This window comes from Ooceraea biroi, chromosome 1, assembly GCF_003672135.1.
Source record: "Ooceraea biroi isolate clonal line C1 chromosome 1, Obir_v5.4, whole genome shotgun sequence".
NCBI lineage: Eukaryota > Metazoa > Arthropoda > Insecta > Hymenoptera > Formicidae > Ooceraea > Ooceraea biroi.
The window spans coordinates 22,938,214-22,952,549 of record NC_039506.1 but is presented as its reverse complement, the minus strand read 5'-3'; the positions used below and the strand labels follow the sequence as shown (position 1 = coordinate 22,952,549).

General features: G+C 33.2%; 3 protein-coding genes across 10 annotated transcripts; 2 read left to right on the top strand and 1 right to left on the bottom strand.

Moving 5' to 3' along the window:
* The first annotated feature begins 19 nt into the window (after positions 1 to 19).
* LOC105283470 (ethanolamine kinase 1) lies at positions 20 to 6,195 on the top strand. Of its 5 annotated transcripts, none has more exons than XM_026971654.1 (7): positions 20 to 302; positions 1,449 to 1,584; positions 3,740 to 3,877; positions 4,024 to 4,292; positions 4,495 to 4,721; positions 4,865 to 5,087; positions 5,428 to 5,533. In XM_026971654.1, the coding sequence occupies exons 2-7, from the start codon at positions 1,456 to 1,458 to the stop codon at positions 5,501 to 5,503; spliced, it is 1,062 nt and encodes a 353-aa protein (XP_026827455.1). In that variant the 5' UTR covers positions 20 to 302; positions 1,449 to 1,455; the 3' UTR covers positions 5,504 to 5,533. The 5 variants fall into 5 exon arrangements, with proteins under 5 accessions (XP_026827455.1, XP_026827451.1, XP_026827460.1 ...); XM_026971650.1 differs by having other exon boundaries at positions 20 to 318; XM_026971659.1 differs by having other exon boundaries at positions 21 to 318; positions 1,428 to 1,584; positions 4,865 to 4,995; positions 5,428 to 6,195.
* A 24-nt stretch (positions 6,196 to 6,219) lies between these two features.
* On the top strand, positions 6,220 to 11,190 carry LOC105283484. 4 transcript variants are annotated; one of them, XM_011346271.3, is made up of 9 exons: positions 6,220 to 6,451; positions 7,334 to 7,531; positions 7,790 to 7,963; positions 8,383 to 8,506; positions 8,602 to 8,782; positions 8,867 to 9,080; positions 9,228 to 9,384; positions 9,465 to 9,604; positions 10,023 to 11,190. In XM_011346271.3, the coding sequence occupies exons 2-9, from the start codon at positions 7,418 to 7,420 to the stop codon at positions 10,143 to 10,145; spliced, it is 1,227 nt and encodes a 408-aa protein (XP_011344573.1). In that variant the 5' UTR covers positions 6,220 to 6,451; positions 7,334 to 7,417; the 3' UTR covers positions 10,146 to 11,190. The 4 variants fall into 4 exon arrangements, with proteins under 4 accessions (XP_011344573.1, XP_011344577.1, XP_011344576.1 ...); XM_011346275.3 differs by having other exon boundaries at positions 6,220 to 6,776; XM_011346274.3 differs by having other exon boundaries at positions 6,220 to 6,977.
* A 137-nt stretch (positions 11,191 to 11,327) lies between these two features.
* LOC105283483 (eukaryotic translation initiation factor 3 subunit M) lies at positions 11,328 to 14,218 on the bottom strand. The gene is made up of 7 exons (XM_026971630.1): positions 14,058 to 14,218; positions 13,604 to 13,783; positions 13,422 to 13,516; positions 13,119 to 13,337; positions 12,684 to 12,952; positions 12,465 to 12,608; positions 11,328 to 12,076 (listed from the first exon to the last, which is right to left on the bottom strand). The coding sequence occupies exons 1-7, from the start codon at positions 14,100 to 14,102 to the stop codon at positions 11,853 to 11,855; spliced, it is 1,176 nt and encodes a 391-aa protein (XP_026827431.1). The 5' UTR covers positions 14,103 to 14,218; the 3' UTR covers positions 11,328 to 11,852.
* Positions 14,219 to 14,336: the final 118 nt, after the last annotated feature.

The window sequence follows — 14,336 nt, the reverse complement described above, 5'->3', positions numbered from 1 at the left end:
TGAATGTAGCTTTGCGTGTTCAGTGCAAGAGGCCCCCAAGATCAATTTGCAGATCGCTCGTCACTGTTATTCCTACCGATAAACAAGTGTTTCTTTTTTTTTCAATGGCAAACAGTGTCAGGTGTGTCTGTATCATGTGACGATAATGATTCCCTCGATAGGAGTTATTACTCAAATTATTTCTAAAATTTGATTATTTAATACGCGTGTATAATATATTCTATGATAAAGTGCAATGTGCTATTTTACAACCTTGACATAACATATGTGTAACACTACACATCTGTTCATTTCCTTGATATGTAGGTACAAGTTAAGGTACATATAATATAGTTATAAGTAATACAATTATTGAGCATGGCCTTACGATATTCTAATCTAATGCAATACCTGATTCAAAAAATGGTAAAATTGGAGGAGAGCGTCGTCCTCTCCGATTTCACGGAAATTTTACAATATTGTGCACTTTGGTGCGTAAAACGCGAATATCTAAGTTAAAATCAAGTCGCTCTCAAGTAGAAAAAAAAGTTACCGTGTGTTAACAAGTGACAGTTGTGAGGTTAGAATACCTGTCATCGTAACTTACCAATACACGACATTTCTAATCAACATTTCAAATTATGTTATTTTTCTAACTTATCAATCAGAACCATCACGCGACCTATCGTGTCGATATGACAGATTTCCTAACCTCACAACCTTTTAACACTTAATACCTTTTTTTCTACTTGAGAGCGACGATTTGAACTTACATATTCATGCTTTATGCACAAAAATACGCAATATTGTAAAATTTCAGCAAAATCGGAGAGAATGACGCTCTCCTTGAGTTTTACCCCAAAAATTATCTGCTTACATAGAAGAATGTTCTAGAAATTTGACAAAACAGAATTCCACATTTCGTGCATTTATTCGTTGATGTACGTAAACATTTAAATAAAATACAATGACTAATAATTTGTCACTTTTAAAGCAGATTATTAAATATGTAGAAGTCTATAATAGTACTTTAGGGTAGGGCAATTTTCTATAATTGGTAATTAAGCGTTATCACGACTTATCAGTATGAATATATATGGCATGTAACAGGAATTCCCTCCTTAGTTACAATAGAACATTCGTGGGCACTACATCGATATATATATTACGCTAATTTTCACATATAGACGTTATACTATTGTTATATTATTATTATTACTGTGTGATAGTTTCGCTTCGTTTTTTTTAGATTTCCATTATTTCTAACAAATTCGTATTTTATGTTACATTTTTTAAAATCTAAAACAATTGATGTTATATATATATTTTTAAATAAAAAGTACTTACTCCAAGTTGCATTTGCAATTTAAACTGTGAAAAATATAAATCTATAAAATTTGTGCTCCATTGAAATCCTCTATTATATAATTCCATTGGTATTTATACAGAAGTATTCTGTTATCACATAGATAACGTATGATCATGAATGATCTGTGCAAAGAGCATCTTGACATTACAATAGACGAAAATAAAATTACCGATGGTGCCAAGGACATTATAAAGAAGATTAGACCATTATGGCCTTTACATCAACTGCATTTCAAGGTAATGTAATAATATTTAGTTCTTAATTTACGATATAATACAATTATGTGAACAAGTAAAACTTAATAAAAGCAGTAACAGTATATATGTTTTTATTACTTATTTTGACTAAAACAAGCTTTTCTAGTCAATATAAAAACTATCTGCTGAAGAGACTCTGAAGCAGAATAAGAACGTGGACACGAATATTATACAATTATAAAATGATAAATAATAAGCTTACCACATAATTTTCATTAATAAGATAGGATCTTTAATTAGTAATATAATAAGAAGAATCTATAGTATGAATGTATATGAAATATACAATAATAATAATCTATTTGATAAGTAATAATAGAACTAAATTTAAAGAGAAATAATATAATACATATAACAAATATATATGTAAATACTAATAAATATCTAAAAAATAACTTATTATGAAATATAGAGAATATATCATATTATATAATATGTATCATTATAATGTATGTAATATATAATGAAATCCTATAAGGTTCTTCTGAAATATTTTGCTTTATTTTTTATCTATTTAGGCATCTCAATTTAAATGCCTGGATGTATCGGGTTGACCAAAAAGTCTGTACGAATTTCTTTTAGAAAAAGTTAAACGCAAAAGTGTATAAATTTATTTGATTAAAACAAATATGTCAACCATCCTTTTTGAAAACTTGTCGCCATCTCTCAGCTAACTGCATCATTCTAAAAATTCTAAAATTCTTGATTTTTATTAATAAGGCTACGTGATTTTTAATGTATTTTATCTAAAGAATGAAACTCTTGAGGGAGTCCTGCAGCGACCAGAATAAATGGAAAACAGATGACGCAAGGTCGGGCGAATACGGTGGATGAGGCAAGACATCCCAGCTTGCAATAATTCTTGTTAGGTCTGCAAAGTGTGATTTGTTGTCATGTTGTAACATCCTTTCTATTAACCAATTCTGGACGCTTCTCATCAATTACCTCTCATTGATTAGACTGGGAACAATATTTGTCTGAATTAACTGGCTGGTTGTTTGGTAGGAGTTCATAATGGATAGTTTCCTTCCAATCCTTCCTATCAAATACAGAACATGATCTTGTTCGCGTGCAGATCGACCTAGTGTAGTTAATAATGATTCATCTCATTTCCAAACGCTCCTCAATCTTTTCAAAAATAAGTCTCTTCATTCCTTTTCAATAATAAATCACAGATGAAAATGCGTACATTAAATGTTTTCAGTCAACTGCAGTATTTAATATTAATATTCAACTTCTTTATTAATCTCAGTCTTTGTGTGTGCTCGGAAACAATTGATTGGCCAATATTGAGTTTTTCTGCGATCTCCCGAATGATGATTTGCTGATCCTGGTGACATCCATAATGACTGGCCGACTAGAACGCGGAGAAACATCTTCAAGATCCGATTCTCCTATATGAAATTTTGTAAATCATTTCTGACACATTTATTCGTTAACAGCTTCTCTCCGTACACGACATATATCTTTAATTTACTTTTAATGTTATCTTTATCTTTACGGTAATAAAATAGCATTATAATAGAAAATATTATTTTCAAATTGCTGCTAAAACACTTGCATTTACTCGATTGTAGTTACTTTATTCAATAAATAAATAAATAATAAATTTGTGTTGAAATGTCAGTTCTTTTCGATATAAGTACACCATATATGTACTTGACAAATTGTGCTGAAGGTAGCGCACATTTAGTCGAACTGAACGACATCTGTTGAGAAATTCGCACGGATTTTTCGGTCAACGGACTACATATATCGGCAATACATATAAGACAATATAAACATTTTTGGAAAATGGGCTTTTTGAAGAACAATTAAATTTAATTAAATTAAATTTTAATTTTATCAAACGTGGTTAAATTCTAATTATTAAATGCTCTCTCTCTCTCTCTCTTTAAAGTTTATTTATAAAAATTAAAAAATTTCCAAAAGTAAAAGAGTGAAGTAGGAGTATCTAAAAAAACATAAAATTTTTGAAAGACTTTATGCAGTTTTAAGCTTTAATAAATAACAAATACTATTACGTGTGTGTGTGTGTGTGTGTGTGTGTGACAACAGATGCTGTTGAAATTATTAATGATGCGTAAATCAATAAAAGAAAATTCTATATGAGAATATCCATTTTCTGTTTTAGTCATTTACTGATGGAAAAACAAATAAGTTGATAGGAATATGGTATTCAGGGCATTATACAGATATGGTGCTAATTAGAATTTATGGCAACAATACCGATTTATTGATTGACAGAAAAAGTGAAATACAAAATATTCAGGTAAAGATTTGATCAGTTTTATATCTCGTGTGCGTGTATGTGCGCGTATGTTATGCTTGTATGTAGTTGTACACACGGTCTTACATACAGCTAGCTGAATATTTATGTATATAATAATAATAATAATAATAAATATTTCCTTATAGATCTTAAATAAGGCCGGTTATACGCATTGCATTTACGCTACATTTAACAATGGGTTTGCTTATCAATTTTTGGAGGGTGAAACTCTGACTACCGAAACTGTTAGAGATGCCGCAGTGTATCCATTAATCGCGAGGCGTATGGCCGAGATGCACAGTCTTAAACTCGAGAATGAAGAACCCGCGTCAAGGGAAGCTTGTATTTGGAACATGCTGAAGAAATTTTTGCAACTTATGCCTCGCAGATTTTCTGATCCCCTTAAGCAGGAACAGTGAGTAATTATAATAAGTTTTTGCGACCCAGCTAATTTCTTTGTACTTCTCTATAATATTCTGGATATCCTTTATAATATTATGGATAATACGTTTAAGTTATTTTTTTTTTCTGTGAGTTCCTAGTTATTTAGTATGCTCAAAAGATTTAGCTTCTGTAGTATCCCCTTTGCAAGTTTTTATAATAGCTTTCGTTTTAAGATGCAGAATGTTAATACCGTCGTACGCAGCATTGGAAAAAGAGTGCCAAATATTAGAGAAAACACTTTCGAAAGTGAATAGCCCAATAGTGTTTGCTCATAATGATCTTTTACTAGGAAATGTATTGTACAATCGAAAGCAAGAGAGCGTCGTTTTCATCGATTATGAATACACTGCACTCAATTATCAGGCATTTGATATAGTTAATCATTTTTTGGAATTTGCTGGTAATTATATATTCTTTCAAAGAAAGTTCTTCACTCCAGAAATATCGAGAAATAAATTAAAGAAAATTTATTTACTTCTTTTCCTTACTAATGAGATATATCATTATTTTGTTAAATATAATTTTAATCTTTGAATTTATAAGGTTTCGATGAGCCGAATTACTCTTTATACCCGGATGAATATTTTCAAAAGGCATGGTTAAAAGAGTACTTACAAACGTATAACAAGACGACTAACGTGCTCGAGGAAGATATTAATAAATTGCATTGGCAAGTTAGTAAATTTGCTGCTTTATCACATTTCTTTTGGGGTTGTTGGGCTGTCATTCAGAGTGAACATTCATGCATTGATTGTGACTTTTTGACGTAAGTAAAACTTAGTAATTAAATTTGTGTAGATTAAATTTATTATGTTATTATTAAATGAAAGAGAAACATGGCATTTAAATCAGAGATAAATTTAGAGAAAAATAGTAGCTTTGATTATAATAATGAATAGTAACACTCAATTTTTAATATATTTCATTTCATGAACTTCATAAAGAGATACTAATACAAAAGAAGCATCATCTGTAAATAATCTATCGCTTTCTTAAAATTTCTTTTTTTTAAATATTTCGTTATTATATTATTATATATTATTATGTTATAACACACATCAATTAATATTAACTTAACGCAATAAATTTCAACATGGTTGTTTTAGGTACGCTGCAATACGTTTTAACGAATATTTCAAATGGAAAGAAATCTCTAAGCTGGAAATAGAATCTAATAACTAAAATCGTAGCATTTCGCAAAACTCATTCCAATAATAGCATTTAAATCTTGATTCAAATGTATTATATACGTATTAACTTCTATCAACAATCCTAACTATTGTGTAGATATTGTATATTATATACATAGATCTTACCACTGATATAATATTTATGTAAATTTGTATTTATGTAAATGGCTCATTATCGCGTTTACACAGATTTTATTTAATTGTTACTTGCATTTTGTTAATATGTATATATAAATATGTATATAATTGTATAATTAAATATGAATATAATAAATTGTCATAAAATACTTATATATAAAATACCTATATATACAATATATAATAGAATATCATGTAGCGAATAGAACAGCATGTTTACAGCGTAGAGAGATTGACATCGCACGTCAAAAGCCGCGCCTGCAAGACTCGTCTCACCGGCTCACCGCATCGACGACACACGACCAGCAACATACGACTACGTCTTCCGACTGATCGTAGACGGGGCCTAATCACAGCGTCGGCGCCTCGCTGTGATTGGCTGGATGAGAGTCGGCAGTCGGATCGACCTTCGCAGTCTGATAGGGGCTTTATGGGCATTTCTCTTCTTGCCGATACCGTGCAGTCATTTTACAGAATTCCTTTGAAAAACTGGGTTGAGCTCAAATAATTCAAGAAATAATTCAAATAATAATCAACTTGAATTCCTCAAAAGTACGATTCCCAGGTGGCCAGGTGGCGCAAAATCGCCCCCACTTTTACAAGAACGAGACACACACACACACACACTGTTGCACACTTGTTCGCTGTTCGTCACGCACAATCACGCACTATTTTGATCAGTCGAGAGAGACCATCGAAGATTTTTGTACACACTGCTGCGCTGCGCTCTTTGCCTCTTTTCCTTCTCTCTCGTCACTGTGCTGTCTTACTTGCTCATGCGTCGTTACGTCCACGGTTTAACGTATGTATCGTGCGAGGACACGTGCAAATAATAATATTTCATGTGTACATACACGCTAGTCGCTGCGCCTCACTTTTAACGTAAACATCGAGTGAAAACCGTCGTAGTGAGCGACCGAGCACGCGTTGTTGTTTTGCGAACGGCAAAGAGAAAAGAAAGAGAGGGAAGGACGTGAGAGAAAGAAAGACCGACGTATCTCCGTTGTTTTCGTTCTCGCGATCCGCAATTCCGCATATTCTAGTACTCTCTCGCTCTCTCTCTCCCTCCCCGTGCACCACCACGTCATCGTTGTAACCGTGAACAATAAACAGAAGCGGCTAAGCTTGTATGTTTTGTCCCGTTGATGATCCGGGCTGATACGGTTCTCGTTGATTAGATCGAGCACTGTCGCCGACCGGAGAGACTCGGATTCCGAGATTTCGTTCCGTTTTCTTGCGACATCGATCGTCCGCGAAACACTTGGCCGTAGCCGCTAACGAAACAATCGGCGACAACGTTGTTTTTCTTATTTTTTGGTCACGTGTGTGTGAGTGATGTGTATATATACATATATATATATATATGTTTATGTATATTTCTGAAAGAGACATTAAGCATTCTACCTGCTTATAAACTGTAACTCGTCGCGATTCTCGTTATATCTAATCATGAAAATCGGGAGATATTAGACCGGCGCGTGCATTTAGTGTTTCTTGATGTTGACAGGTGATGATAAGTAAAATATATTCGTTTGATCGAGGGTGATTTTCAAAGAATAAATTGCGAAAGATATACACACACACACACACACACATATACATACGGCTATTCGCGCGAGTGTTCGATCTAGAGTGGTCGCATACTTGCACGAGTGTTTAACGAAAACTACCTCTGATTTCACAGAAAAGAAAGGGAGAAGAAAATACAGAAGTAAGGAGTGAGAAGATTCTTTTTTTTTGTACGCGATTCGCTGATATTGCCGGAAGGATGCACGTCGCTTGCAAGTGTCTAAACATTTCCATCAGGTCCAGGGGCGCCGAGCTACAAGGAGTCAATGTTGAACTAACTGACCTAGAGCGCGCCGATGCTTTCTTTCACGAGGTAAATATGCTTCCCCTGTTCTTGACTTTCAACTGTGAATCGACAATCTGATTCTTACAATGATTCTTTGAAGAAGATTGAAGAAGCAGAAAATTCGAAATTCGCATATTCATGTATGGATGTGTGTATTGTTCATCTCTCAACTCATATCGATTATTCTTTTACGGCGATAGTCCTCCTACAAATTTAGCATTAATTTTTTCGCATCACAAGTACTGTTACAGTTGATACTTTAAATGTTCTTCTTATCTTCAACAGGATCTGGCAAGCATACCAGAATTGGAAACTATTACTAAAGAACAACCAGGGTTAGTGGAGATAAGAAATGTCGGATCTTGGATCGTACATCGTTGTTACAATTGCTCAATGTATACTCATGCAGTCCACAGGGAATATGGTGCCGCTTTAGTTCTCATTAATAGCAATATTGCCGTGAGTTTCAAGTCGGGTCATAAAAAAGGCTTTATTTTTGGTTACGTAATACTTCATGGAAGGTGATAACATTGACTGAAATAATCTTTTCATTGTATAGCATTATAGATAATTTATCTTGTGTTTAACACGCAGTTGTGTTTTACCTGCATACGTGTGCTTTACTGATATTGCTTCATTAGATCTGACCACTGTAGCTTTTAAAAATATTTATTAAATATTTTGAGCGGTCACACTTTTATCAGATGATTGTGTTCACACGTGAAATCGATTACAGACACACATTTGCTATTCATAATAAACAAATAATATAAATATAAATAAATGATATAAAATAAAAATGTAAGCCTGTCCATTTCGAAATCTGAAATACAAGTTTTCGAAATTTAAATTTAATTTAGACCATTGTACTGTTTCAGCTATGTTCGGAGGAGATAAATAGATTAAAATCTAATCCAGATTACAGTCCAGTATTTAGAATAATAATTAATCACAATTTGGAAGATCTGGACGACTATCTACAGCAATCTAATAAATTTTCCGGTAAGTGGATACGCGCGTAACATACGTGCAACAACATTAAAAAAAATAAAATTAAACTATTACTCGACGATGGTATATTGAATTTTTTTTTCTAGTTTCGCAATTACCTAACACAGTTCAGGTGACCCTAAGTGAATTGCAACGGCAGCTGGAAGAAGCCGTGCAACGTCAGACATCGGTGATAGAGGATAAAATACGTGCATTTACCACGGAGCAGTATCAGCTGCTGGAGAAGTTTCGCGAAAGAACGCATAACGAGCATAGACTGTTGTCAAAGTATAATTTTTTCCGATAGCGAATTATTTTACAAGTATATTGCTGTTATTATCTGACAATAATTACGCCTTACTTTTCCCGTAGATTAGTGTATAGAGGAGAGGAGACGAATAGAGTAACCAATAACATAGAAACCCCACCGACAACTCCCGACAACTATCAAAATGCCTTGACTACCTCCGTAGCTAATACGACGAATCTGAGGTCCAATGTAACGTCTAGCGATACGAAAACTTCTATTGGCTCATGCTCCAAACATGAGACAACAGTTAGACATTCATCCAAAGATTCTATTAACGTGAGTAGTTTTTTTATCTGCTTTTTTTAAAACATTTTAGCTTTGATTGATAATTTTGGTGAAATCTTAAGAAAAACCGAATATTAATTAATTATTAACTTCGTTTGTCATAAAGTCACATTAATAATTAATAAGTATACCTTACAGAGAGAAAATAGTACGAGGAAGAAGAATCCATCTGCTTGCATTAAGGAATCGATTAGTCTCGATGCAGAAACGTTGTTTCCTTTCGAAGGAATAGAGGATGTAGATGCAGGCAGCCAATCGTTTCTCTGGTCTTCGGAGGAGGGATCCGATACCGATGGTACGACATTATCTTACTTTCAAGAGCGGTAATCTTAAATCAGATTTTCGATTAACGCGATTGACATTGATTGTGTACAGATGCCGATCAGAATGAAGAGATCCGCATGCCCAAAGGTCAACGGGACAGTCATACTACGCTAGCTAAATCGCTTCCAGTTACCGTACCTGCTTTCACTTCGATTATTCGTCGTACAATGCAGGACCAAGACGACGATCAGGTAAAGCTTTGCACAAACTTTGGCCAATTTGCAGCTACCTCCCCCTCAAGCGAGAACAAAAAAAATGATTAGCTCAAGATTGGAAACTATTTATAAACTTTCGAGTGCAATACATCAAAAATGTTTCTTCATTCTCGGCAGAAATTTAATTCTTCTTGTGAAGAGAGGAGAGCTGAGTGAACACACACGTTTCTCCCGATCGCTCCAAAGTAAATGGGAATTGTTGATTAAAGAGCTTACAAATGGCTGCAAATTTTGAGCCAAATTTTGGCTCGGTTTTTGTTTTCGCTTTGGGAGGGGGGAGGGATGCTGCAAGAATAGAACAATTTTCACGATATTGCACTCAAAATTTCCATACTCTTCCGTTTTTTCTTCTTTATTTTTTATTTAACTCTATTTTGTTATAATAATTTTACAGTTGCCAAATGACCCGCTAGATCCGCACAATATTCGAGCTTCGATTAAAGCTTTAGCCAAGAGCGTCCATGGTGATACGGTATTCGGAGATTTACCACGACCCCGATTTTCTACTCAGATCTGATCCATCGAGATTTGTAACGAGGAACGTCCTACGCTCAGTACCTCCCAGTGCTTTTGATACAATATATCATAACTCTTTTCATTAATCATCATTTGTCTTTCATACAAAAGACTACAAAAGATTTCTGTATACAAACGTACGTAGAATAAATACGGTCGGTTCTGTAATACGGAACACCCTGTACGTATTTTGTAGAAATCCGGGAGGATGCCTTAATTTAGGAATTTTAGCTATTTAGACCAGTTAAGTGATGCACACGTACATTGCACGAGCATCGCAATGTATTTACTGCAAGGATTTTATACGCTACCTAAATCGGAGATCACGCAACTGCATAAAAATCTTAACAAACGTGAAAGAACGTGCATTTAAAATATCCGTGTGTGATTGCCTAACTATTTAAAAAATGCTGTAACTCTCATTTTGATATGAAGCCACTCAACGATGTATATGCTGTAAAAAAACAACACATTTCTATGTTATTATTATCCCTTCTCCTACAAACTATATCATGGAACAATATAATAATTACTTAACTATTACATACACATAATGCAGCAATTTGTAGTGAAGATTATGTTGTGTTACTTCGCATTGTTAATATTTGAAAATTGTTACGAATATTTGTATTATAATTCTTTTTTCCTCTTGTATTGAAAAGCACCATTGATGAATGGAAAAGTGATGTCAATTATTGATATAGATACCTTTTTCGGGAAAGGAGGGGTAAACAAATTTATATAATTAACATCATGGAAAAACTTAGCACATAAGTGTTACAATTACAATTATCGTAAGAGAGAGAAGATTTATAAATTATAATTTCTTATGTAGAAGTTATACACAATTATATATATTATAAAGGGTCTAATGCAGATATTAGAAATGCTATGTGTTAAATGACACTATAAATGCTTCTGACATTATATATTTTATTATTATAGCTAACTTCGAAAATATTTCTTCCTTTACATTTTGATGTATTGATTCGATAACCAAATATTTAGTTAAGCAGTGTGCAAGAACTAAATAAAATATTTTTTTGTATCACAGGTGTTACACGTGTGTGTCTAGAAAGTGAACTTATCCTACGTTATCGCTGTTCGAAAACTCGTTTCCTCGGAAAAATTATTAATTGCTAAGTAATAATAGTTTATTTCATAATAGCGTGTGAATATTTGATTTTGCAATCGATATCGAGATGATTGACCGAGTCAATTGTTACATTAAAAGTAATAATTATCCTAAACATATAATTAATTAATCTTCAGTTATCTTTAATTGCTAAATGCAATGAAATACAAAAACGTAGTGAAAAGAAAATTTTTTCATCTTTTTATATATTTTGCGTGTTGTGACAAGTGATTTAGATTACATGTACTTCATAGAAAAATAAGATGCAGAATGAACGAGTCGGTCTTTTACATAAATACATGTTTGCAGTTTAATTTTAGAATGTAATACTGTAATAATATATAATCTATATCTAATTTCCATACATACATTGATTTGTTAATTAATTTATAACCAGATGTTATAAAAATGTAGAGTTCTACAAATCCTTGTTTGTCTTGCAGAGATCCAATATTACGTCCAGGTATTTATACTACTCTCGTCATGTGTAGTATTATATTATCTATTCTTATATAAGGTCTTATTCATTTATTTTATTCAAAAATCAGTAAAGATTACAAGGTGACAATGCTCTCAGTGAGCAAGCGTAGCCTTATTTTTCGCTGCGAGTTCTATTTGCGCAGCAGCTACGGTTTTCATGCCATCTTGAACGGCCGAGAGATTGGCTTTCCATGATACGAGCAAATCGCGCAACTGCATCCACTGAGGACGACCGAACGTTCTGTGCATCGTACTCGAAATTAACACTTTACGGCCAGCTTGATCCATGCGCGCTCTCACAAGCTTAGTTTTTAAAACTAGAGAAGAACAAGCAATTAATAATATAAAAATATTAAATGTTGTAATATCACTTCAAATTCTCTTCTATATTAAGCCGCAATGTGAAATTGTTGAATATTTCGATAACTCCGTAAAAATATAATTTTACTGAGCCAGTACTGATCCATTTAATATGCCCAGCATAAAATTGACCATCATTTAAATAAGTGATAAAAATAATGGTAACTACTTTGTTTATGAGGGCGTAATTATTAATTGTTGCAAATCAAAAATTTTGCATGGACATTAACTTTTTGCAGTTATTGTATCAAATAAGTCAAATCATATAATATTGTTTTTTCTTAATACAGTAATTAAATATATTATTATAAATAAAATATTAAATAATATAGAGGAATTACATACCATCAATAATGAAGCTCTCTACTTCGGATTCACCAATCTGCAATTCCTCTTGTATCGTATCAAAGGACATTTCTGGATTTGTCTCCGCGAGTTGCATAAAGGTCAATAATCTCATCTTTTTCATGTTTTGCTCATGATTCAATCCTATAATTGAAAAATAAAAAGATAAAAATAAAAGTAAAAAAAAGACTAACTATCAATATCAAAGTAAACGTTTACCAAGCTGATGCTCAACAAATTCTCTGTGATGTTGATAGAAATGTAGATACGCTGGTAATTTATCTTGCACGAACACGAGGAGTAAATCGTGTATTAGTTCGCCCTCCAAGAATCTCACGGGTTTTAAAGCCAGAAGCGGATCCAGTAAAAATGTATTTGGATCCGCTAATGCAGCTAATATACAGCGTTGCGCGTCTTCCCTTGCTGCGGAAGCATTTTCTGCCGTGTAAGTGCCTAACAGCTCGACCATTACTGCCGCCGCTTGTTCTCTAAACAATTACACTGAGATATTATATGCAATATATATTTATATCTTATTTATCAAGTTTGCCCCATTTTCTTATTTAAAAGTTATTTCTTTTCTTCTGGATCGGATGTCTTTAATAATCAATCAATTGTGTGACGTAATGACATAGATATAAAGTATACAATTACCCTTGTTTGCAACTCAACAGAACCTCATGTAACAAACGCAACAATTTTTGCATCTGTTCGTTTGATGGCGGAAAGGAAGCAAATTGCTGTTTCAATTGATCTATTCCGCTGTACACAGCCTTGACTTGATCGACATTGCGGGCTATTTGCACCAGATGGTAATAAACATGATATCTCATCGGAGAATCATCGGCAAGGGATTGAAACAGCAGCCACAAACTGCAGCATATACCATTCGTTATCAAATTACTAAAGATTACCGAATTATGTATTTATTAGTGTGCAAAAGTAACAATATCTTACGCTTTTAAACACACCAATCCAAGTTTGTATCCAGGCGCTTTTACGAGCTTCTCACAGAATGCTAGAATTAAATTCTCTGCACGTTCTGTAGGTATCTGAAACAAAATATTCGAAAACATAAAAAAAAGTAGTGAGTGATTATCATTGAACGAAGTTAATAAAGTATCAAGGTCTAAACTTACCAAGATCATGATAGAAACAATATCATTCAACACTGTTTCTATCTCATTTTCATTACCCTCTTTGAAACATGCTTCACACACTCCAATAATCTTATGTAAATCGTCCTCTATGCCTTTAGGAGATTTTTCCTCGCTAATTTCTGCGCCAAGACTTTTAAAATATACCCTTAGTTCTTGCGCCTAGTAAAAGTAACAATTAACAATGAATAAGTATGTACATACATACTAATTTTTTAAGGAATGCATTGAGTACAAAGATTGTCGTGATGGTTCAAAATTATTGTTATTCAATTAGAAATATTAATTTGATGTGCTTTAGTATTTGAAAGTTTCGAATATGCTATGAGATAACCTCAAAATTACAGCTGACAAGTCGCAGAGGTATCCTTTGATTTATAATAAATATATAAAAAAGATATGTTGCTTTATTTATTATGCGATTTTTAGCAAATACCTGATCGTCCAACGGCGATTCCATGAAAATTGGCGGTACTTGCATCTTGATTAACAATTACACGTCACGTTACAATAAAATTTGATCGTGATCGTAGACATGAACACGGCGGAAGAAAGTAAGATACAAGATGGTCAAACTCCCGTGTTAAAAATGTACAGCAGCGTTAGTAACGCCATCTGTCATAGTGCCTTTAGAAAATATAAATTAAAAATCAAAATGGTGTTAATTACCGCGTAATATAACATAACTTTATTTTATTATAATACTCTTATTAAA

Coding starts and splice junctions, on each gene's coding strand:
- LOC105283470 (XM_026971654.1), top strand. CDS start 1,456: ATGATCATGAATGATCTGTGCAAAGAGCATCTTGACATTACAATAGAC. Junction 3,878..4,023: donor GTGAAATACAAAATATTCAG/GTAAAGATTTGA, acceptor ATTTCCTTATAG/ATCTTAAATAAGGCCGGTTA. Junction 5,088..5,427: donor ATTGATTGTGACTTTTTGAC/GTAAGTAAAACT, acceptor TGGTTGTTTTAG/GTACGCTGCAATACGTTTTA.
- LOC105283484 (XM_011346271.3), top strand. CDS start 7,418: ATGCACGTCGCTTGCAAGTGTCTAAACATTTCCATCAGGTCCAGGGGC. Junction 7,532..7,789: donor CCGATGCTTTCTTTCACGAG/GTAAATATGCTT, acceptor TATCTTCAACAG/GATCTGGCAAGCATACCAGA. Junction 8,507..8,601: donor GCAATCTAATAAATTTTCCG/GTAAGTGGATAC, acceptor TTTTTTTTCTAG/TTTCGCAATTACCTAACACA.
- LOC105283483 (XM_026971630.1), bottom strand. CDS start 14,102: ATGCAAGTACCGCCAATTTTCATGGAATCGCCGTTGGACGATCAG. Junction 13,517..13,603: donor TTGTTTCTATCATGATCTTG/GTAAGTTTAGAC, acceptor ATTTTGTTTCAG/ATACCTACAGAACGTGCAGA. Junction 12,953..13,118: donor CTGTTGAGTTGCAAACAAGG/GTAATTGTATAC, acceptor GTAATTGTTTAG/AGAACAAGCGGCGGCAGTAA.